The sequence below is a fragment of the Magnolia sinica genome, chromosome 16, assembly GCF_029962835.1.
Source record: "Magnolia sinica isolate HGM2019 chromosome 16, MsV1, whole genome shotgun sequence".
In the NCBI taxonomy this organism is placed as follows: Eukaryota; Viridiplantae; Streptophyta; class Magnoliopsida; order Magnoliales; family Magnoliaceae; genus Magnolia; species Magnolia sinica.
The window spans coordinates 31,751,468-31,775,947 of NC_080588.1; the positions used below are offsets into that span (position 1 = coordinate 31,751,468).

The 24,480-nt window shown below is 38.5% G+C and overlaps 1 protein-coding gene across 1 annotated transcript; it reads right to left on the reverse strand.

Annotated features, from left to right (window-relative positions):
- Positions 1 to 270: 270 nt before the first annotated feature.
- Positions 271 to 9,608, reverse strand: LOC131229882 (uncharacterized). The gene is made up of 4 exons (XM_058225931.1): positions 9,587 to 9,608; positions 3,048 to 3,202; positions 638 to 2,558; positions 271 to 596 (listed from the first exon to the last, which is right to left on the reverse strand). Exons 2-3 carry the CDS (start codon positions 3,193 to 3,195, stop codon positions 994 to 996), a joined length of 1,713 nt encoding a protein of 570 aa, XP_058081914.1. The 5' UTR covers positions 3,196 to 3,202; positions 9,587 to 9,608; the 3' UTR covers positions 271 to 596; positions 638 to 993.
- Positions 9,609 to 24,480: the final 14,872 nt, after the last annotated feature.

Consider the following 24,480-nt stretch of genomic DNA (forward strand, 5'->3'; position numbering starts at 1 on the left):
AAAATCCCACCAGCCTGATAAACTTGATGAATCATCATCATCATCATTAATAGTAATAATAATGATGATGAAGAAGAATTATGTGATATTGGACAAGGCATTTCCCCGCATACAGGATATTTGTATTATGAATTATAGGATATTTGTATTATGAATTATAGGCATACACGATATTTGTATTATGAATTATAGTCCTGATGTATTATAAAAGTGCAATGATTACAAATTATAATATTCCATAATGAAGTCTTATTACTCAAGTGTCAAATCAACAAGGAAAAATAATTTCAACTGCATAACTAAATTACAATTGCAATGATTACAAATTCTTTCATCTCGTCTCGTATTACATCAGCATTTGCCAGCCGAATTACATGTGTTTAAACAAATGTAAAATCGTAACAGCCATAATTCACAATCCACAAACACTAGCCATTACGCAAAACTTCCCACACTGGAAGACCCTATCCACCAAATTTTCAACTTTCTTTTTAGTTGAAAGTGCACCATTGTTTTATATTTACCTTCTCAAGGGTCAATTTTAAGGCCAGCAATCAAAAGGCCACATTTTTCCACTCGAGAGTTTCTTTCTTCTTCTTCTTCTTCTTCTTCTTCTTTTTTTTTTTTTTTTTTTAACTTTATTTTCCAGCCCACCTGGATCAGCGGCGTACAGCCCCTCCTGTTAGAACTGAAGACCCGAAAAAACTGGGCAATGCCTCGGGAAGTATCGTATAATTCCTAAACAATAACAGACTTGATCATAGAAACGAAACTGCCCCTTGACATCCTGAAAACTCATTATTTTACATGACTTCCATCTTCACCCGTGGATGTACAAGGAAATTGGACTCTCAAGGAAAGAATACTGCCACCAATGTACCCAGTCAGCTACGGCTTCTCTAATACTTGGTGGGTTAGAGAAGCTACAATTTGCTTCGTGCAAATGAGAGAATAAAAGGAAATTCATTCACCAAGGAAAAAGAATATGCCGGATTAGCGGAAACCAGGACCATCCCACATCCTATTATCGTTCCAAGTCCCATCTCTGAAGACCTCTTCAATCATATCCCACGCAGCCAAGGAATCAACACCTTTCTCTGGACTGGTAATAAACCCAGTGTCCCATACTAAGGAATCACAAGGCTCCAAAACATATTCACCTTCGACCACATCTGTTAGACTCTCATTCATGAGATCGCTGTGCCATCTTTTACTATAGTCTGTATTGACTTGGTTCTCTTGCATCACTGCCCAATCAGCTGGGCCGGAGTTGGCTCCAGTTAGCTGACACTCAGAGGACGTGCTCGAGTCATCCTGCACATCTTGATCTTCCAAACCATTTCGCAGATTATCAGATGCCAGCTCGATGATGGGAATGGAATTGTTACCATACAGCCATTTGTCTGAACTTGATTTATCACCAGCATGTGCTTCTGAAACATCGTCAACCACTCCGTCATCATCTTCACCAGCAACTTCACCATCTTCATCACTGTCATAATCATCATCCCCACCCTCATCATCTTCACAGTAATCATACTCGCGGGCATCACCATTACATAAATCTTGATTCAGAGGAGACTCCACAATGGAATCTTCACCATCTTCCTCTGTTATGGCAAACTCCTCACCTTCATTGCTCCCGTGCCACTCATCATCATCACTGTCAATATTCAATGGGTCCAATCTATTCTGCTCGGCCCTTCTTCGAAGCATAAAGACGTTGAAGTAGTAACTGACAAGGTCCTTCTTGGCCCTGGTAGGGAAGACGAGGGAGAGTCTATTCCAAAAATTCTTGCCTGAAGACAACGGATTGGAGAAGACAACTTCCTGAAATACACGGTCTTCCTCTTCGCTCCATTTCTGGCCCACATACTCTCCCATGTCATAGAATCCCAGCTCCACAAATCTCTCCTGCCCGAGCATCGCCCGTAGTTTTTCTCTTGCTTCCATCACATGCTGTCTCACACATCTAACAGAACCCTTGTCCAGGCAACTACAATCAGTCCTACCATTGCCAACATTACCGCCATTGTCAGCATGAGGCATTGGCATGATGCAAATGCCCATCAGGTTTTCATCATCATCCTCCATGAGTTGAGGGCAAGGAATTGGCAATGGCATCTTAGATGGTGGAAAAGCAACATCAGCGTCTGAATCAGCACCTAATGCTGGAGCTGGCAAGTTCAAATAACCAGATCTATCCTTAGCATCCGGTAAGCTCCATGCAGGAACATCTGCTTGATGATCAGGGCCCACAGAAACAGGCCTTCGAGAGGGATGATCTAGAAGTGAGGAGTACGTCTCTTCAGACTGAATTAATACCCTTGGTGGACGGCCATGATCAGGGAAATGAGGGAAGCGAGAAATCTCTAATGCTGGCTCAGTTCTGGCTTCTTCTACAATAGTAATATCACTTGTGACCCATGACAAGCCAGAAAGATTGCCAAAAGCACTGCTTTCAAACTCCTTGTCACCAGGAACTGCAAGTTCAGTAGTGGTGGGACTTGCGACCCTCTCCTCACCCTGACATTTATCCAAGCTTTCTTCACCTTCACCTAGTACACGAATTGCATCAGTTACTAACAGAAATAATCAATCACTGCTATCTATGGCCACAAGGGAGATATGCTAACGCAATTCACGCAAGGAGAGAACAAGGTTATTCACAGCAAATGTGACAACATGATGCATGTGAGCAGGATCCAGACCAGTCATCAAGTAGTCCCACCTTGAATGTGCTGTAGCCCTCAAATCAGGCAGGTCCACTCACCAGGTAGCTCAGACATGTAAATTGTATTTTTGCTGTTGATCATTTTCTTTTTCTTTTTTATCCTAACTGTCCATGACTCCATAGTTCTCATACATGTGCACTTGGTGAGCACCACACAATGAAGTGTGCCCAAATCTTGCTTATGCTTGCCAAATTGGCACAGGTGTTTCAAATCACCTCTTCACTCCCCTTGTAATTGCCCTCGCATTTCTGGTGACAATTTTTTTTTTTTTTAATAGATATTTCTGGTGACAAAACTGTTTAACTACTTTACCCAAAGTATATTGTTTCCCAGGGACATCGAGAACAAATTCTGCAAAAGAAGGCAGGTGACCGCCGTAATCTAGTCGTCTTGGATGCTTGTGAGAAAGTTGGCATGACTCATCATCACTGAAGGGTCGCTTGTTGTGCTCAAATACCATGTTTGACCTGCAAGACCAACCATTAAACCCAAGTTACCAGAGGCAAACTATCATAAACGCTACATTTTATGGCAGCAGCCATCCCACAGCTTGTAGGAACAAATATAAATTATTCAGTTGTTGCCATTCAAAAAATATTCAGTTAATGAATCTGAAAACAAACTAAGCAGAAGGAAGGATTCTTTGGCACTGTTGACTTGCTACGATTGGGAAACAATTACTAAATGCAGGAAGATGAGTTGGCCTTAAATCCAAAAGGAGATTGGTATGAACAGCCTGAATGGAACATTTATGAAACTTAAATGAAGGCATAATCCAGACAATCAATGTCGAAGAAAGAAAATTTTAATGAAAATGCCCAAATAAAAAGAGATTAATATTTACGTATACTGGTTGATCAAGGCTAATAGAATGATTCAAGCACATCAGCATGCTCCTCTGCAAGGCCTTTTCTACGTAAGTGTCATTAAAAAAAAAAAAAAAAAAAAGCCTTTTTCATCTAGCTCATGGCCATATGATCTGAGTCCCTCTTAGGAATGATTGGGTCCTTAATTTGGTCACATGCAATGTTTTAAATATCGACAATATCGACCGATATATCCCACAATATATCTTGTATCCCACCTGTGATACGAAACACATAGGTAATGCCGATATATCTCACATGTTCAATCCGGTGAGCATTTTCAATTACTGATCCCTTTTTTTGTTGAAATTATGTTAAATCAGTGTCAAATGGTTATAAATCCATTGGTTCTTCATATTTTGCAAGAAAAATCATGAAGTTGGAGCTTTGATTTCAATATCCATTGGTTCTTCATGTTCTCCATGTTTTTTTTTTCAAAATTTTCCTTCAATCAGTTGTCAATTGAGACAATTTCGAAGTATTTAGGAGATTTAATTTTAAAAAGTATTTAGGAGTATTTGATGAATGATCATCACATGCACTCCAATTTCGAATTTTGAGTGTAGGTGATCCGTTTTGGGGAAAATTCACAATTTCCCCAATTCCTGCCAAATTGCTTGCAATGTTGTACTCCAAACATGAAAGCAAGCACTTCTGAGGGCTAATCTACTGGTTTCTTAAGTCCTTGTCAATTTTCGAAAAATAAAAATCATTTTTTAATTAAAATGTAATAAAAAAAATTATTAAATATTAATGTTTTCAAAATTTCCCTTCAACCAGCTATCAATTGAGACTAATTTTGAAGTATATAGGAGTGTTTGATGAAATGATCATTACATGCACTCTAAATGGTATGCATTCAATTTGAATATAGTTGCATTAGTTCAATCCTGACACCACATAGCTTAGGACCCTATACAAAGGGAACCTATTATGTGCACTTCTTTTTTGAGATGCTATGATTTAAAAGCATTTATTAAGGTCTTTTTTAACAATTCCTAGAGTTTCAATGAAAAATTCAACAACTTTCCCAATGTTTCCCCATGTTTCCCAAAAGTGCGATAAATTATCCGATACAAATGATATCCCGTGTGATAACTGACATGCATCTGTATCCCAAGGATGCGATACGTAATGCGATACCGATATTTCGAACACTAGTCACAGGAATGGTCCCAACATCAGCTCTTCAAAAAAACAAATGTCCTATCAGCAGCAACTTTTGGCTATTGACATCATTATAACCTTGTGCCAGCCATCTATTGTCATCCTTATAGATTTAAAAATTAAAAATTAAAATTAAAAACAGTTTCTCTCCTGATTGCTTAGTGGAGGTATGATGACCGCCTGCCCAGCTGACATCAAGCACCTCCTTTACCAGGGTTGAGGACCAAGGTGGCGCAATCTCTACAGGGCAAACAGGAAATTTGGGGTTCCCAATCTCTTTGAGATTGAATTATGTTTCGTAAGTAAAATAGGAAAATTAGAAACTGTAAATAACTTCCCACAAAACCTACATTTAAGACAATAATTTCTGTGAAAGAATGCGCGAAATCACAAAAAGAAAGTCCTACAACTACAACTAACAAAATCACTCAAACCCTATCAGTCACAGAAATTGTTCTAAAAAAAAAAAAACAAAAAAACAAAACAAAACAAAACCAACTGACCACTGGATTAAAATCCTAACCCCAAATTTTCCAAAAATGAAAACAAATACCTTGGTCACATCCAATCAAAATGAGGGAGAGATTGTATAGGAGCTTTATGGGAGGAATGTTGGGCAGTCAAGGAACAACATGTTCATAGGGTGCTGTAGCTGAAATAAGGATGTTGAGATGGACAAGTAGCAAGATGAGGAAGGATAGAATTAGAAATGAGTGCATTTGAGGGAAATGGAAACCTAGGAGCAGCACCAATAGATTATAAGGGAAAGTAGACTTAGATGGTTCAGCAATGCACAGGTTGAATGCTCCAAAAGAGCAAGGGGAAGGCCAAAAAAGATGTGGCTATTGGTAGTAAGAAAATATCTGATGACATATCATTTAACAGAAGATATAGTCCTTAATAGATTGGAACAGCAGAAAAGAATTTGTATAGCCAGCCCCAATTAGCTGTGATAAGGCTGCGATGCGGACAACAAAAAACCAATGAACACCAAATGGAAACTTTTCAGCATGAAAGCTGACAATATCTCATAATTAGCTCATGTTAACAACTTGTGGGGCAAAAATGTCAAAGAATGCTTTTGGCAGCTTCTCTTCTGCACTTCCCATGTTCTATCGATTTTATATCTTCAATTGTTGATAAAGATTCTTTTTATGGAATACTGCACATTTATTAAAAGGACTAGTTACATAACTAATCCTGACTACATTACATTTCTCTGATAGTTCCATCTTTAGCAAGAGCATCTCCAACAGAATTTGCATCGAAACAAGGGGGGCAAACAGTAGCTCTTGCCACAATCTCATTAACCATGAAGGAAGTCCATCCTTTCATTTGATAACCTTGCTTCATTGGGAGGATACCGACATCTAAAGACTCGGATTTCAATACATCAAGGTTTCAACAAGCAAGAGAAAAGGGGTTCCATTAGAAACAGCTCCAAGTATCAAATCATTTACAAACCCAAATGGTAGGAGGCCCCTTCCTATGACTAAATGGTGACACTGAACTGCATATGGATATTGCTAGCTCGATGTGATGCTTCTACTAGTGATTAAATCATCCAATGTGCATCATTCATATCATAAGCAACTAAGATATGAGATATCGAAGGACTAGGCCTCTGCATTGCATTTGAAAGTTACATAATATTTAAATTGGATAAGTGATAACTCAGCCTAAGGATGGTTTTCAACAGGCATGCTCTGGGGGTGAGAAACAACAACATCAAGATTCCAGAAACCATCATGTGTTTAAGGGTCAAGAGGACCTATATTTACTATATTTGGATATACCCTGAGCATCATCATGGGGCAACACTACTGTATCAAGAGTGCATGTTACAATACTGGAGAACATGGGTGAAATGCCTTTTGTACACTAACTAGACAAAGGAATAAAAAAAAATTAAAAAAAAAAAAAATTTGCCTTGAAGATCAAGGGAGAAGCTAAATTTAACTTCCAAATTGGTACTAAGACTTCCAAGAAATATCAATCATCACCATACAAGGATAAACAGGCTATATGTTTGCAGCAACTGAAACAAACGAAACACCTTTCTAAACTAAATTTCCAAAGGAGTGAGAAAACTTCCAAGGAATATCAGTTATCACCATAAAATGATAAAGAGGGTATATGTTTGCAGCAACTGGAAACATACCAAAACAACATTCATGACAAAAACGTTTGGGCCATACCCTAACTTGCTCATTTTGATTTATATGAACATACATTGCTCCCAAAATCAATCTATAATGGGTATAATCCAAATTACTTTCATGACAAAATCCTTATTGAGCTCATGAATAGCATAACCCATCATTGTTGGATGGATGATTCTGACCATCACCATATGTATATGAATTTAGAACAACGAAAAGAACATCTCAGTGGTTCCCTATTCAACTCTTGAAGCATGATGGACGATTCAAATCATAAACCATCTTGGCATGTGGGCCCCAGGGGTAGTGGTGACAGATGTTAGATGGTTAGCCACGACTTGCAGCAGAGGCAAAATGGACTTAAAAAAATATTACAGAACAAACTCATATTCTCTTGAAGACTTGAGAGAACTTCTTCGAAGAGTCTTCAAGACTCAAACTTCAGAGCGAAGGAGTCATCCACAGAATATCTTGCCAGTTTCAGAAGAATTACATTTACCCTGAGTTTTTTTTTTTTTTTTGAAAGAACATAGATTTTAATTAAGAATTTAGGATAGATTGTAATTCCATATGTTGTTTTTCCGATTTTAAATGTTTTCTTTCACTATGTGTTTTAATTGGAATTATAAACTAGTATGCCATTTTATGTGGTGATGGATTTTAACGCATATTTTTGAAAAATACATGTAGGATGGATATTTAGCACATTTTTGAAAAATACATGTATAAAATGGTATATTGCTATTTATGATTGACACCTAGGACCTAGTGCTACAAGGAACTCAGTTCTCTCAAAATAGTCACCCTCTTATAACAACACTCCAATAAATATCTTTAAGGATTTCAATATATTTTCAAGTACCCCTTTCCTCAAAATCATAAAATAACTTCCCTAGTATTATATATATATATATATATATAATGGTTCTATGCGGTCGACCTCATGGGAAGTTCCCATGACGTCGAGCTGTGTGGGCCCCACTGTGATGTTTGTCGAACATCTACACCATCAGTCAGATGCACCATTCCATGGTGGGCCTAGGGCTTAAAAATAAAGTCAATCCATGACTTGTGTGGGCCACACCACATACAAAAGTTGAGAGGGGTTACCCACCCATTAAACATTCATAATCATTTGTTGGACCCACTAAGATGTGGTCGACAAATCCAGTCCATCCATTATGTGTGTCCCACTTGGATGAGGGATCAAACCAAGTTTCAGACACATCCAAATTTCAGGTGGGCCCCACCAAGTGCCTTTATATGTTTTAAGCATGTCTTCACATGATATCAGATGGTATGGCCCACCTGAGTTCCGTATACGGCTGATTTTTGGGATATCCGATAATTTAAAGGGGACCCATCAAATGCACGGTGTTGATGTTCGACACACATCACGGTGGGGCCCACACAGCTCGACCTCATGGGAAGTTCACATGAGGTAGACCACATAGAACCATTTCCCTACATATATATATATATATATATATATAGCTCTCTACACCTCCATCAATAGTCTAAGAATATAGTCTCAAGTGATGATCTCCTTGGCATGAAGCCAAACTATAATTCTCTGATATCCATGTTACTTAAGTCTTCGCTCCAACACTCTACTAAAGCTTAACATTGTGATTATTGCATATCTTTCTTTCTTGTAAATAAGTTTCATGATGCTTCTCCACCATCTAGGATGATCTTTGTTTGCCAAATTTTGTAGATAATACTAGTTAACCAAACTAATCTGATCACATCTAGGCCCACGCGTGGATCCCACTTGGTCACCAAATGGTCATGTGGAGAGAGTAGCTCTTCTTCAGTTTTCTTTATTTTATGCAGGGATCAAATTTTCAGTTTGCAAAGAACATGGGTCTTCCACGCTGTGCACAAAGTTTGAAAAGTGGGCCAGCAATTCTTTTATCCATGCCATTTACCTGATGGCCGCACACCAAAAGATAAAATAACAAATCACCCAAATTGAAAGATCCTAATTGTTAAATCTTTGGATGTGGATTGCTGGTATTTTTCTTCTTAACCAGGTACTGTAGAATGTTGGTGCATGGACCATCCACCATGGCCCATAAGGCAAATGGTTTCAATCACTAAAACCATCACACCACTTGTACAGGATGAAAATCCTAAAGGCTACTGCACAAATTCTCAACTACAGCATTCTACAATACCTCCTCAAAAAACACTTATCAAATATACAACAGAGGAACATTCCAATGCAACTAGTTGGACCGCAAAAGTTATAGTCCAACACATGGACAAACAACAACGTGTCATATGCATGTGACATTCACCTCATTCAAAAGCCGTGTGCACCACCATCACGAAGATGACCTGACATGAAAATCAGGACAATCCATCAGGTGGACCACACGTGTTTTTTTGGAATAGATGCAAAGCCAATCAGCCTTTTTTTTCCACAAGGTAATCTTCAAGGTGAGGCTTGGCTTTTCGACATGTTGCCACTTGCAGACTATTGGAACATGGAGGACAACATCACATTATAATTAGGCATAGAAAATCATATTTGGGAAGCAAATATATTTAGCAAACTCTGTAATCTCATAGTGCTCACACATACATCAAACCAATCATGGGAGAAATGAGAAATATAACACTACCATTGTGAGTAGGATTAGAATCCTACCTGCATGCACAAGCAAGGATCAGCCTATTAATTCATTGGCTAACGCCCAGCCCATATGCAACTTGGCCCAAAAATAGGTAATTCCACTTGTAACGTAGCCACATGTGCATATTGAAAGGGGACTGTAGTCAACTTTTTTTAAAAGTTCCTAATGAGCAGAGTGGCCTACTTTTGGGCACGCAAACATAACACGGCCCACCTGATGAACTTCCTGGCATGTGCCATGCTAGCATGATATTGAACTGTACTTTAAAGCAACCGTAGCTGGGCACTAAACATAAAACAACATATAAAAATCAAGAACTGGTGTTTACCTCCAAAGACCGTCCTGTGGAAAGCTGAATGCCTGAATCAGGTGAAAGCTGGAAAACAGTTAAGGCTACCGAAACCCTAATTACTAAATTCTCACTAGAAGATACCGATTTACAAACACCCAAGACGCGAGAACGCTTATTTCCTATGAAACGCAATATTTCCCCAACCCAATTGAATTAAAGAATGAAAACCGGAAATCGTCGAAAACCCTAATCCTAGATTCTCCAAACACCCACAGATTCCGGAAAAATCACAACCAATTCAAACCAAAAATATTACCTGCGAACCCTATATTTATAAATTGGACGAATCCGAACGAGTTTCGGCAACCCTAACCCTAGAAACCGAAATCGACGGCCAAGATCAACCGAATTACGATCAATTGAAAGAGAAGAAAACGTAAAGATCTAATAGAGGATATCTAGACCTAACGAATCGGCAGATCGAATAACGGGAAAAGGATTTTTTATTTTTTTTTTCCCTTTCTTTCTGAAATCCTAAACCTGGAATCGAGAAAAGAGAACGGCTGAGAACCAAATTGTGATCGTCAGCTCCAGGGAAATGAGAGGAGATCGAAAATCGGATCGGTTTCGAGATATAGAAGATGAATTGGGAGAGGGTTTGGATCGAAATTGGGGATTTTGGTAAAATTAAAAAAATAATAATAAAGGGATATTTACGAACATGGTAGGCTTTTTGGTTTTTTTATCGTGGAAATTGGTTGGTCAAAGGAGAAATTCATGTAGATTCGCGGGAGTGATTGAAGAGGCGATTCGCGGGCATGTTCCAAATTGGCACACGTGTACGAGGTTGGGTGACACGTAAGGTGGCGATCCCTTTGGGAAGGTGGCCGCAGGCGTATATTCAATAAAGATCGTCGGTAGTGTTTTTATAGCCATTGATTTTTCGTATACATGATTGCCCACCTGATGAACGAGCCTGTATAGTACAGAGCATGTTGTCTGCGGGAACCACGTGATGAGTGGGTGGGAAAACGCTTTGCCCACCTCTTGTCACTTTCTCTAGTGTGGGGAAACGACTTAACATGCATAAAATCCAACCCGTCCATCAGCTGCACCACCCCTTGTTTACATTTGATCTCAGAAATAAGGCTCGTTCAACACTCAAAATGGACCATCTCATAAAATTACACCTATGGAACACCGTCGTTTGTGGTTTTTAGGTAGTTGTTTCATCCAAACGACGGACATCAAAATAAATGGATTGGATGGGATATAAACACCACGGTGGGCCATATACAAAATTAATGGTAGCCATCCCATCCCAACTTTTCTCCTAGCGTGTGGCCTGCATCCGTTACGTATGATCATGATTTTTGAATCTGGAGGTGAACATGAAGCAGAGTACCTGGTGAACGGGGCGGATCCCACTTAAGTTCCACTCAGGTAGCTATTGGTGAGAGAGATAGGCTAACGCCCATCCGGTTAGAGGGCTCCGACCACAAAATGTTAGGGTCTGTGTGCCATAGGGATGTCCGTGAGAAATTCACAGAGATGTCCGTGATAGATCCATTCTATCCATCTGTTTTGAAATACCAAAATATGGCGGATTTTAAAAATCAGGCAGATCCAAAACTCATGTGAGCCATAACACATGAAACAGTTGGTATTGAACGCCCAGCCGTGACAGAAGTTTTGTATCAGGATGATATTTTTGCTTCCAGTTTATCTGAATGATTATAATTCTATGAACGGTTTGGATGGCATATAAACACCATGGTCAGTTGGAGAAAAGTTTCAAACAGGATGTTGTTGTTCCCACTATTTTGTTGGTGTGGCCAACCTGATTTTCTAGGTCTCTGATGCGTTAAAGCATAACCTTTCGTCGTCTTTAAAAACAGATGGACGGAGTGGATTTGTCACAGACATATATGTGAACCCCACAGCCCCTCGTACAGAGATATCTCTGTGCGGAGGGCCACAGGCAATCCGCTCCCCTGCGAATCGCCTCTATAGTTTCTACTTGCGCAAGACGACCGAGGACATAAAGTCGTCAAATTGCTCAGGCAGCTAATGGAAGAAGTTGGCTAACCCCACACGCACCCTCCTTGCATCCCACTGTGAAGATGACCACGGAAACAAATCAGGCTGGTCTTGGACCAAGGCCTGTTTGGCCGTGGGATTAGGTGGCATGGAATCCCATTAAATGAGATTAATACAACTATTGCACGATGATTGCATGTCTAAAAATATTATGATATTTTGGCCATCCAATCTCCCGGTTTATGAAAAAAATTTTGCTATGAATAAAACACTGGACAAATCACATTTGGTGGATCATAGATTTGTAATCAACTAACCACATTCACAACAGATGTCGATCACCTGTATACTTATATAACCGAATGTCACATGTAAAGGCCATATATGAACGGCATGAATAAAACACATGCATCAATGTGTGTGGGCCCACACTTATAGTGGATTTCAAAATCTATGAAAATTCTGCATGGGACCAAATGCAATTCCATCCCACCTAATCTCAACCCTTCCCGTCCTCTCCAAACACCATATGGAATTTGCATGGGACCAAATGCAATTCCATTCCATCTAATATCATGCTTCAAATGCCCCTCCAAGAGAGGCTCTTTCCAAGCTTTAGCAAAAGGGTTTTGTTTCTGACTATTGAAATGAGTTTGCACAACTTGCTAACCTCACGGTACCGTTACCGAAACCTCACACGATGTATTGTTTCATTAGCGGTCTTCAAGAGAATATCTAGGATAAAGTCGAATTGTTATAACCAGACTCCCTTATTAAGGTTGCAAGCCTTGCATTCTTAGTAGAAGAGAAGTTAGCTTTAAACTGACACTTCGACCGGTCCATCACAGGTCATTTGACGCTATCATCAAATACCCACCCATCCCCTCAATTGCTCCGACATTATCAGTTAACTTGGCTGCCATAACCACTAATATGCCAGTAGAGATGAACGAAAGGTGTGGTTGTGGCCTCTATTATAACTATGACGAGCATTTTCATCATAGTAACATATGCAAGCCAACTATTTATTATGGAGGATGATTGATCCGTTGAGGAAGATACAAATCTCGATAAGGGTCCAGGGGCGGAGAATGAACTCGCTACAAATAGACAAGTGATTTCAATTCATGCCCTCGACAGAGCATCAGTGCCTCAAAAGGTGCACGTGCATGGTCTTGTGAAACATCATCTGATATATGTATTGATTGACTTGATAGGATGCACAATTTCATTGACCTATGCGCATTACATCGAGTTGGAGGGTTGGCAACATGTGATATCTATAAGTGGTGATGGTGGTGGACTAATAACAGCCTTATATTGCATATTTATCCTTAATTTCACATTATTTTCTCATCCATATGAATGATAAACGACTCTCATTAGAGAAATTTTTAATGTGCGGGAGAGTGTTAGAAAACCTAGACGATTCATGTTGATTGTGAAGTCTAAGAGATCAAAGACCAGTCATATGCTGAAAATTGAAGAAATCAAGTTAGACGAGTTCAGTTGACCCTGGACATACAACCAAGCTATAATTCAAAGTGCTGGACAGATAAGTCCGGTGGACCGAGAAACAGTCTGGTCGACCGAGAAAGTGTCCGATCGACTGAATGGTGTTGTGATGCTTTCGGTCAACCGAGAAATCTATTCGGTTGACCGATCAGGTGTGAAAGTTTTTGTGTAAGTGCATAAGCTTAAAAGTCAATAGAAGCAAAACTATATAAGGAGGCCCTATATACATGAATTACATATCCTAGGGCATTAAGGAGAGAAAGAAAGCAAAGGCAGAGCTCGATCTTTATTAGCTTCTTCTAGTTTTTCTTCTTCTTTGTATGGTTCTAGCTTTGTTTTTCTGTTTTTCTCTTTTAGATTAATTTGTTAGCTATGCTTGGCTATTCTCTTAGCTAAGACTAAGGCGTAAACTTTTTAATGAATTTTTAATGTTTAATTAATTTTTAATTCAAAGATTATAGTTTGATTGATAAACTGAGATTGTTTTAATTGAATTCTTATTATTGGTGAAAGTTTTGATCTGTAAAATTCATTTATTTATTGTTAACTCCGGGTATAATAGATGCTTGGAATTCTCTACGATCAGCTATTTAATTTTTTATAAGAAATCAATCAATTGAGACTCATGTCTTGTATAGATGTTCTCATTTAAGTTAATTGTTTTATCTTTCAATTGGAAGGAATCATTATTTGATTCCAATTGAATTATCATATTAAATTGAAAATTAATGTTAAGAATTTATTAAAAGTGAATCCCTAGAACCTTAGTTGTTTGTTTAGTAAGTTTTTTATGCAATTTTCAATTCGTCCTAACGGAAAAACTCGAATTTTTATTAGCTTTCTATTAGTGTTCTTATCTAATGCAATCCATGTGGATTGACCTCGGTTATACCGAGTACTATACTACATTGCTACCTATACTTAGGCAGTCTAGATTAAGTTTTTGGTGCTATTGTCAAGGCTACAGTTAAGAACACTGTAGGATATGTTTTGTTTTTTGTTTCTAGGTTGATTTCTTTTTTCTATTTAGTTCATAATCACTAACATCGTTTATTTTTGTTATAGGATTTGTCTTCAGTTTTATGTCATTGTCTCAGTAATATCCTTCCCTCATTCTTGTTTACTTGCTTTCTTAGTTCATTGTTTCTGCACTTTTATTTTTCTAGGGTTAGATTTTAATTCTAAGGTTTTTGTGTGTTCATGACCAAGTAGGTACATGATCACACACTTCATCTTTTAAGTGAAGGAGGTCTGATTGAAGGATTGTCCATCAATGAGATTGTAGCCACTTTGCATTAAAACGTCTCTAAAGATGTTGTGAGATTGAAATTGTTTCCATTCTCTTTGAAGGAGAGAGCTAGATCATGGTTACGCTACTTGAGGCCGAGATCAATCGGGGGACATAGGCTGAGATATCCAGGGAATTCCTTAAAAAGTTTTTCCCTGTTCAAAAAACCAAGATGTTAAGATAAAACATCATGATTTCTTTTCAAAAGGAGAATGAAACCTTTTTCTAGTGTGGGAGCAATTTAAGGAACTCTTACTTGCCAACATCATGGCTATGAAACATGGCAAGTCGTTAACTTTTTCTACGATGGGTTGAGTTTCAATATGCGTCAATTCGTATAGATATTGTGCAATGACGAGTTCATGAGTAAGAATCCCAACAAGGCTTGTGAATACTTTCATTTTCTAACTGAGAATGCCCAATCATGGGATACATCTAAAAAAGCTAGTAATACCAAGTATGTTGTAATGCCCTGAATTTTCGTAGCCTAAGTGTTTCGAATAAGAAACAAATGCATTCAATTTGGGGAAATTATCTTATTTGAACGTAACAAAGAGAATAGATATAGAACAATAATCATATTATTACAACTAAATTCATTTACATCCCTCTAACATCCCTTGATTTTAAGATAGATCATTTAAAGTACATAAATTGAAATTAACAAAATTCAAATGTCAAATCTCGAATTCGGCAACATTTCGACAATCGCTTCAGTCATCTCCATAGGAGGAATATAATGTTGATTAACTTCTCCCCTTTTGAGCTTGTCCTTTATGTAAAGGAGAGCTTAGAGCAATGAAGGTCGAACTGGACGATTTCACTAGCATCTTAACCCCTTTTATAACTGGCCACATAGTGACCTGGTTGCGCGACCTGTGCAACCAGCTTGTTGGTTGCATGACCCGTGCAACTGATCCGTTGGTTGCACGGCCTGCGCAACCATTCTCTTACATCCCTTCTCACCTTCAGTCTTCCTTCAGAGCTCTACTCCTCTTCCAAAATTCTTCTTCTTCTCAAATGACAAGGGGAGCGGGGTATTTATATGACTCCACACATGCGAACCCTTGATCTTTGTGTAATGGGGCCCACTTTGCATTAGATCTGACCATTCATCACAATTGTTATCTGCTTTTGATTGCGCAACCCACGCAATGGTAAAGTTGGTTGCGCGACCCACGCAACGATAAAATCAGTTGCGCAATCTGCGTAATGGGTGAAGTCCTTTGCGCAGCCTAATTAACAAATTAGGTTTAGTTGCGCGAACCGTGCAACTACTACCGGTTGCGCGATCCGCGCAACTGCTAAATAAAGTACTTTATCTTCTTCTTTCTCATTTCTTCACTTCATGTTTAATTTTTAATCTTCAATCTTTCTTCATGATTTTCATGCTTCAACAGATGCACCCTTGATCCGTTCTTTGTTCCTTCAAATCAAAGAATCAGAATCAATCTTCTCAAATTTCTGAATTTTCTGAAGTCGTTGCGTGACCCGCACAACGAGCTCCCAAGTACCGTACGTAGCCTCATACTCTATAAATAGTCGGTATCATTTTTCATTTCTTTACTTCTTCACTATGCGGAGAAACCCTATCTCTCTGATTCCACCCCGCGCAACCAATATCAGTTGTACTATAGGAGTATCAAACTTTTTTCCATTCTTAAACCCAAATTTCTTCACCAAATTCAATGAATATTTGATTTGAGAAATGAATATATCATCTTCTTGTTGTTTTACATGTAATCCAAGAATGTATTTAAGTTCTCTAACCATACTCATTGTAAACTTGGATTTCATCAGATTTGCAAACTCAATAGACAAGTTAGTGCATGTAGATCCGTAAATAATATCATCAACGTATATCTGTATAATCAATATATGTTCATTATATTTTTTTAGAAATAACGTTTTATCAATGCTTACCATGATAAAGTTGTGAGTAAGTAAAAATTTAGTCAACTTTTCGTACCATACCCTGGGAGTTTGTTTTAGACCATAAAGTACCTTTTTAAGACGATATACATGATCTGAAAGTTTAGAGTCTTCAAAACCCTTAGGTTGTTCAACAAATACTTCTTCATGTAAATCACCATTTTAAAATGCACTTTTAACATCTATTTGATATATTTTGAATTTTTTAAAGCAAGCAATTGAAATAAATAATCTAATGGATTCAAGATGCGCAATTAGTGCGAAGGTTTCATCATAGTCAATTCCTTCTATTTGAGTGTAGCCTTGCACAACTAGTCGTGCCTTGTTTCTAATGATATTTCTCATTTCATTAGATTTATTCTTAAAAATCCATTTAGTTCCAATTATATATTTATTAGATGGTCTATGAACCAAATACCAAATATCATTTCTAACGAATTGATTTAACTCTTCTTGCATAGCCAATATCCAATTTTCATCGGCAAGTGCTTCTTTTACATTAGCCGGTTCAATTTAAAAAGTAAAGTAGATGTAATTACAGATGTTCTCTAATTGTTTTCTTGTCTGAACACCAGTATGAGGGTTACCCAATATCTGATCAGTCGAATGGTCTTTAACTAATCTTAACTTAGTATTATCTGATTTAGATGAAGAGTCAAGTTTATCAATAATGTTGACATCATCATCATCTTGACTTGGTGTGAGTGTGATCAGGTGATCGTCAATTACAACGTTAATAGATTCCTAAATCACTCATATTCTTTTATTAAAAACACGATATGCTCAACTACTCAAAGCATAACCCAAGAATATTCCCTCATCATTCTTGGCTTCGAACTTCCCCAAATTTTTTCAGTCACATAAAGTGAAACATTTACTTTTAAAAGTTCGAAAGTATTTGACTGTTGGCTTCTTATTGAACCATAACTCATATGTTGTTTTATCTTTGGCTTTTCTAACTTACACACGATTTATAATGTAGTAAGTGGTATTAAAAGCTTCATCCTATAATTTTTTTGGTAAGTTCATGCTATTTAGCTTTACATTGGCCATTTCCTGTAACACCCTGTTCTTTCTTGCAACAACCCTATTCTATTGAGGTGTTTAAGGAGCAGAGAACTCATGTGATATACCATGGTCTATACAATACTTCTCAAAATTGGTATTTTTAAACTCAGTACTATAATCACTTCTGATTTTGATCACATGTACTTCTTTTTCAGTCTCAATTCATTTTAGAATTCTTCTGACTTCATCGAAAGTCTCTGATTTTTCTCTCAAGAAAGCTAGCCAAGTATATCTGATAAAATCATCAATAATAACCAGAAAATACTTCTTTCCACCTCTACTCTTCATTCTCATTGGTCCCATAAAGTTCATATGGCGTAATTCAAGAGGTTTGGTTGTCGCTAAGGAGTTCACTTTCTTGTGACTACTCCTGATTTACTTGCCAATTTGACATGTGTAAGACCCGACCCGAGTTCTTACGTGAGCATGTGTGTGTAGGTATGTATTTCATTTCTCATGGTCTCGCGGTCCTACCGATTGAATCCGAGCGACCCGTGACCTTTGGGTAGCATTTGCAGTCATCCTTGAGTCCGATCACTTTAACCCGACTCGGATCGGCCCGTGACCTATGTCATCTCGTTCGTATCGTCGTTGTGGTTCCAACGACGCGTCTTCTACGTTCATCCGACTTATAGATCAAAAGTTGTGAGCATTTCATCATGTGGCCTACTTTTTGTACAAAAGCATATGGACCACTCTCATGGCACAAGTTCCCATGCACACCACCCATACACAGTACAATTCCTATGGAATAAACACTACCCACCCTAAACACTACCCACACCTAACCTACCATAACAAACATTGTTTGTATCACCATAGGTCATGATTGCTTTCTCTAACCAAGGAGGGAGAGCAATGATGACTCTCCTACAACCCTCCCTCTCTCTCCTCCTTCATTCTCTCATTTTTCTCTTCCATGGTGGAATGTCCAACCCTCCCTCTCTCAATTTTCAGCAACTTCTCCTTCCTTTCTTCCTCCATCTAGCCACCACAAACTCATCTTGACCATTAAACCTCAAGGCTTGGAGCTTGGAGTACTTAGTGTTGGTGGTAGCTTGAAGATTCAAGGTGGGTATTTTTCACAAATGCTAATCTCCCTTCCCCCTCTTAGTTCTTTTGTTTCTTCATGTAGGGAACAAGTGGGACCCACTAATCCATGGTGGGGATCCCATCTAACCCTTTGGATGTAGCCAATGGGCCCATCTTGTGCATGCATGACCATGCATGGGATTTCTCCCTTGATGGACCCCTTGCATGGGGATTTTTCCTATTTCCCTAAGTATGATGGGTCATCCAAACCCTTGCATGTGGTTGAGATGGCATCCCAACCCTTCGTCTCAAAGATCTAGGCCATGCATCACAAGATCTAGGTTGTACATGTGTTTGTAATGTTGTTTGTGGTGATGGTTGTGTGGGGACGGCTCAATAGTGGCGGAGTCCTCCCCCGATGGCCGGATGCTCCTTCTTTTCTTGTTGAGAGTGCTGATCATGAGTGTGTGCCCACCTTGTGGACAAACAAGATCCCAACCATCCATAGAGAGGGGATGTTTTCACAAGTCCCTCTCATTGAATGTGTGGCCCCTAAATGCACAAAAATGGGTGCATGTAAGCTTGTTTTGGTGATGGAATGGTTTGGATATTTATGGGGTCCACTTGGGTGGACCACACCATGATTTTCAGGGGCTAGATCCCCATTTAATTTATGGTTGCAATTTTTTTTTGAAGTACATATTGCTGTCCAAATCTGCCTGGACTGATTTTTAGGCCACCTTGGGGCCTGATTTCTGGATCTTTGGTGGAATAATAAAATAAAATAATATATTATTATTGTAGCCTCATGACCCACCTACAACCATATCAAATTTCAGCCTCATTGGACCCCATTTGGGCATCCAAAAGGGTGGGCCAACTTGATGGACTGCCAGGAATTTCTACTGTGCAGTCCAGCAGCATAGTCCCATGAAAATAAAATTTTAAAAATATTTTCTCAAAATGTGGGCCATATATCCTAGGTTCTACCTTGTTTTAGGATTGATTGGGACCTTGGGTCTAAATTTCAGGAAATTTGGAGGCCCAAAACCCACCCATTTGGATGGCCCAATTTTAGAACAATTATTTCCAGCAACATTCCACCCTAGATACATTGTAACTCCTAAATTTATAAAAATACTTTTGGGTATTCTAAAATCATGAAAATTTATAGGGAGGTGGTATACCCATGGTGGGACCTACCTAAAATTTTTTTAGACCAATTGACCCCTGTGCACACCGTGACAAGGGCCGGACTGGCCCACCATGTTGGGATGTCCAGGTCAGTCTGATTTTCTGGACAGACTGTTTTATTTAAATTAATTAAAATACTTACGAATATCCAAAATTTCTGAAATTTTATGGAACTATGACCCACCCATGGAAGTGTCACTTTGAAAATTTTTAGACCCAATAGACATTCGAGCTGACCTTGGTGTGGCCTGAAAGTTTAGGTCAGTTTTGGGCCAAATACCCAGGCCCGTAGGACTACCCACCATGCGACGGCCCTACTTTGGGCTGTTGCTGGACCTGTATTCCAGCAGCATGGCCCACTCCTAGCGTGTGTTGTGCATTCCTCTCTCATTTGGTGGGACCCACAATAATGCATGTGGGCCATTAGAAAATAAATACTATAAATCAATTTATTTGCTGGACTCCAACAAACCCTGAAAGCGGGTGGGCTGGAAATTCAGCAATGGGCCCAATATTGCAGCCCCATAAATGTCTGTTTTGGGGCAGTATGGCCCATTAGATTTGAGGATAATTTAATTTAGTTATCTTACCATCTTAATTTTATTTTTGGACTTAATTAGTGTATGATTAAAGGCTCATTCCAATTGGATTCTTCTTGGGCTAGTCTTCTGGTTAATTATGGGCCTTATAGCCTTGGTTGGGCTGGAACTTTTGATAGGCCCGTTGAACCCTTGGATCCTATATTTACCATGCCATTGTGATGAGTTTTATGGGCCAAATACTCAAGTAGTTGGACCCTTGGTTGTCCACTATAGTAAATCCATACTTGGGTCGAGATGTGAGGCCCAACTTACTTGTGTTAAAAATAAGGATTTTTATATGATTAGGATAATGGGTTGCCCATTAGGCCCACCACAATGAGTGAACCCATGACCCTTATGGTTGGGCCCTAACCTTTCTTAAGGGCCCACCAGGTTGCTTATGTATTGGGCTTAGTGTATGGTCCACTAGGCCATGAATTGATTGTGTCTTGGACCTTTCTTTACATACGTAGCAGGCTACCTTCTGGGACCCAGTTGAGGTTAGATATCCTCCTTGGTGGCCCTATGGTAGGCCCATAAAGCCCTTATAGGTGGTTGAAGGCCCACCATGGACCTTGTTAGGCCCATCTCCTCCTTAAGGCTTTATGATTCTCCTAGCTTGTGGGTTATCCCAAAGTATTGGGCCCCCACTAGAGGACTTCGCTTCTCCTTAGTGCCTATCTATGTACTTCGACCTTGTCCCTCCTTAAGATGGAGGAATACATTCTACAGGTGGCACACTTACATCATTATGACCCATATGCATCATCTATATTGATTGCATTATATGGTGGTCATTGAAGGATGGAGTTTCTTCCCCTGTGAACATTGTGTGCCTGCAGCTAGTGCATGGTCTGTGTGTGTGACTCATGCATTGGCATAGCATTTCATGATGATACCGCCCTTGCTTCATCAGGGTCTCACCTCCACAGGGATATTCATGGATGGCTGTATAAGTGGACACCGAAAAATTACTTGAGCATACCGGGTGCATAGGATGCCCATGGGTAAAATTTCTAAAACTTCCATGGTACCAAGGATCTGCTCCAACGTCATGATCGAGTGGAAATTATGAGCACACGAGAGCCTTATACCGTTAGGCCGCAACTCCCACTATCGTATAGTCGGTTGAATAGGGGTGTGGCCTTACCTGCCTGGTGTGAGGAGGCATTACTAGGCTGATTCTGACCAGCTCGTAAATGGGTCCGCTACCATCAGGCCTTGCTGGTGATTAGCTGTCCACAGGAGGGTAGTGAGGTCCCTTACGCTCGTTTGACTGTGCAGGGTCTATAGAGCAACAGTCATTCAGTAGTGTAATGGACCCCGATGATTTCCTTATAATTGAAAATATACTTGACATATGGTTTGGTTATGAGCATTGGCATTACTTGCATCGCATTAGCATTGGCTGTGTAAGCCCCTTCATGCATTGCCTCGGTATGGCTCCCAGTACTCATTGCATGGTATTCATGATAAGCCTTGGTAAGGATAGTGATATTCTCATTGAGCATGTTCTTTCCTCGTACTTCCTGTTATTCTTTTGTGCACCATTGACACACTTTCACCACCTTCTAAGTTTCTATAAGCTTATGCACGATTGATGCATGCAGGAGACTCTAGGCAGGCGTTGTAGCAGTAGAGCGTGGAGTAAATTGAGCAGTGAGGACTCCAGTGTTGCTGATTTTTCTCTCTTTTCTTATTACCTTATATATGTTCTTTTGAACCTAATGTAAACTTGTAAAAGTTCAAATTCTTAGTGGATTTTGTGATGTGTGCCCTTTGTTATTCTCAGATGTACTTGCTGTGATCTTGGGTATGGTCATATTGAAAAATGATTATACTATTATAGAAATCCTCTTTGTAGGATCCTAGGACCGAAACCTGCCTCAGGAACCGAGAATGGGGTACTACGGAGGCTATTGCGGCCAGAACCAGCCATCGAGTTCCTTATGAGTCCAATTACCAGTCTGGGGCATGACAACATGTGCCATAAATCTTTTTTACCTTTTTCAATTTGGGTAAGCCATGAATATGATCTTTTTTGATCAATCTATAAAGATCTCTAAAGTTAACATGCCTAAGACATTTATGCCATAATTCTATTTCATCTGTTTGGACCATATAACATGAAAAATTAGAAAAGCATGAGTCATTAATAATATAGCAATTCTTAGAAGTCCTACGATCATTTACTATTATACTTCCCTTCTTATTTGAAATCTCACATTCGTGATTTGGAAATTTTAAAATGTGTTTGTTATCGCAGATATGAGAAATACTTAGGAGGTTATGTTTAAGACCTTCAACATACAATACATTCTCAAAGGAAGGAAGATTAGATAGTGGAACAGTACATTGGCCTATGATTCTGCAGTTGCTTCCATCATCGAAAATGACTGAACTATCATTCACTTCTTTGAAATTGGTGAATATTGCTTTATCACCAGTCATATGTCTTGAACATCCACAATCCATGTATCATTTTGAATGGCTAGTGACTTTGAAAGCTATGTGAGCAATAAAGACTTGTAACCTTTGGAACCTATTTCATTATGGTTTTGGGTTTAGGAGTTCCATTGGATTTTCTCGGATTTTGAGAGTTGGAATATCTCCACTTTCTATTAACTCTGATTCCATCTAAATTGGATTTTAAAAGCTCTTTGAGTAAGTCCACTATTTTTTCAGTTAAAGAAGGTTTGTTATATCTTTGATTTTTATAGTTGATGGCATTAGTATTACTCTTATAAACTTGAAAAGGTTTTTGATTTTTGAAATCATTTTGACCATAGTTTCTCAAATTCTTACCTTTTAAGTTTGAGGTTTCTCCTTTTACAAATATAGGAGATGCATTCTTGTTATTCTGAGAATTATCTTTAATATAGCCCAGACCTGATTTGTCATCACATTTTTTGGATGAGGTTAACAGTTTTTCCAGTTTTGGATCTCCGTGGGCATATCTCTAAGTATCCTTAGAACTCAAAAGAGAAGAAATTTCGAGTTTTAGATTCTCATTTTCAATTCTGAGTTTTTCTAACTTTGAGGTTTTGAAATTCAAGTCTAGTTTTATTTTTTCAAAGCAATCTGAAAGACGAGATTTTTCTAAAATATTATTTTTAAGTTCTTCTTTTAACTTAAGATATTTTTCTATTTGAATTTTTAGTTTGATAACAATTCTGCAACTTTCCCTATATAGGGCATTGTAAGCGTCTTGAAGATAATCTCCATTCTCATTTTTAGGGTCACTCCTGAGATTTTCATAATCAGATAAGTTGCAACTATCAGAGGAGGTGACTCTGGCTATAGTCATCAGGGCTTTTACATCATTTGTAATTTCTTGTTCTGATTCATCAGACTCAGAAGAACTTTTTGAGCCAGATGATTCATCCCAAGTAGCTATCATGCCCTTTCTTTTTTACTTATCCCTCTTAGGACATTTTATTCGTCAAGTGCTCGTATTCATGACAGTTGAAACATTGACTGTCTTTTACAGATTTTTAAGATTTAGATTTTCCTTTTCTTTTGTCTGATGGTTTTTGAAAATCTGATCCTTTCTTGTTTTTGAAAATTCTGTAAAATTTCTTAGCAAATAAAGCCATATCATCTTCTGTATCTTTAACATCAGAATTCACACAATTTTCTTTCGAAACAGATTTAAACGAGCAATGGACTTACCTTTAGGAGTTTTAAAATTTAACTCATACGTTTGGAGAGAACTAACTCCTCAACCTTCATTTGATCAGTATCTCTTAATTCCTGAATGACAGTAACTTTAGAATTGAATCTCTCAGGAAGAGATTGCAGTATTTTTGCACAGACCTTACTTTTTAGGATTCCATCTCCTAGACCTCACATGGAATTTATTATATCATTTAGTTTCGTATAGAAGTCCATGAAAGTTTTATTTTCTTACATATGAATTTCCTCAAATCTTGTAGTGAGGATTTGAACTTTTAATTTCTTGACTAT

Bases quoted from the DNA above. Each gene is read 5' to 3' on its own strand.
- LOC131229882 (XM_058225931.1), bottom strand. From the start codon at position 3,195: ATGGTATTTGAGCACAACAAGCGACCCTTCAGTGATGATGAGTCATGC. The intron at 2,559-3,047 runs GTAAAGTAGTTA...TTCGTGTACTAG, and splicing joins TGGGAAACAATATACTTTGG to GTGAAGGTGAAGAAAGCTTG.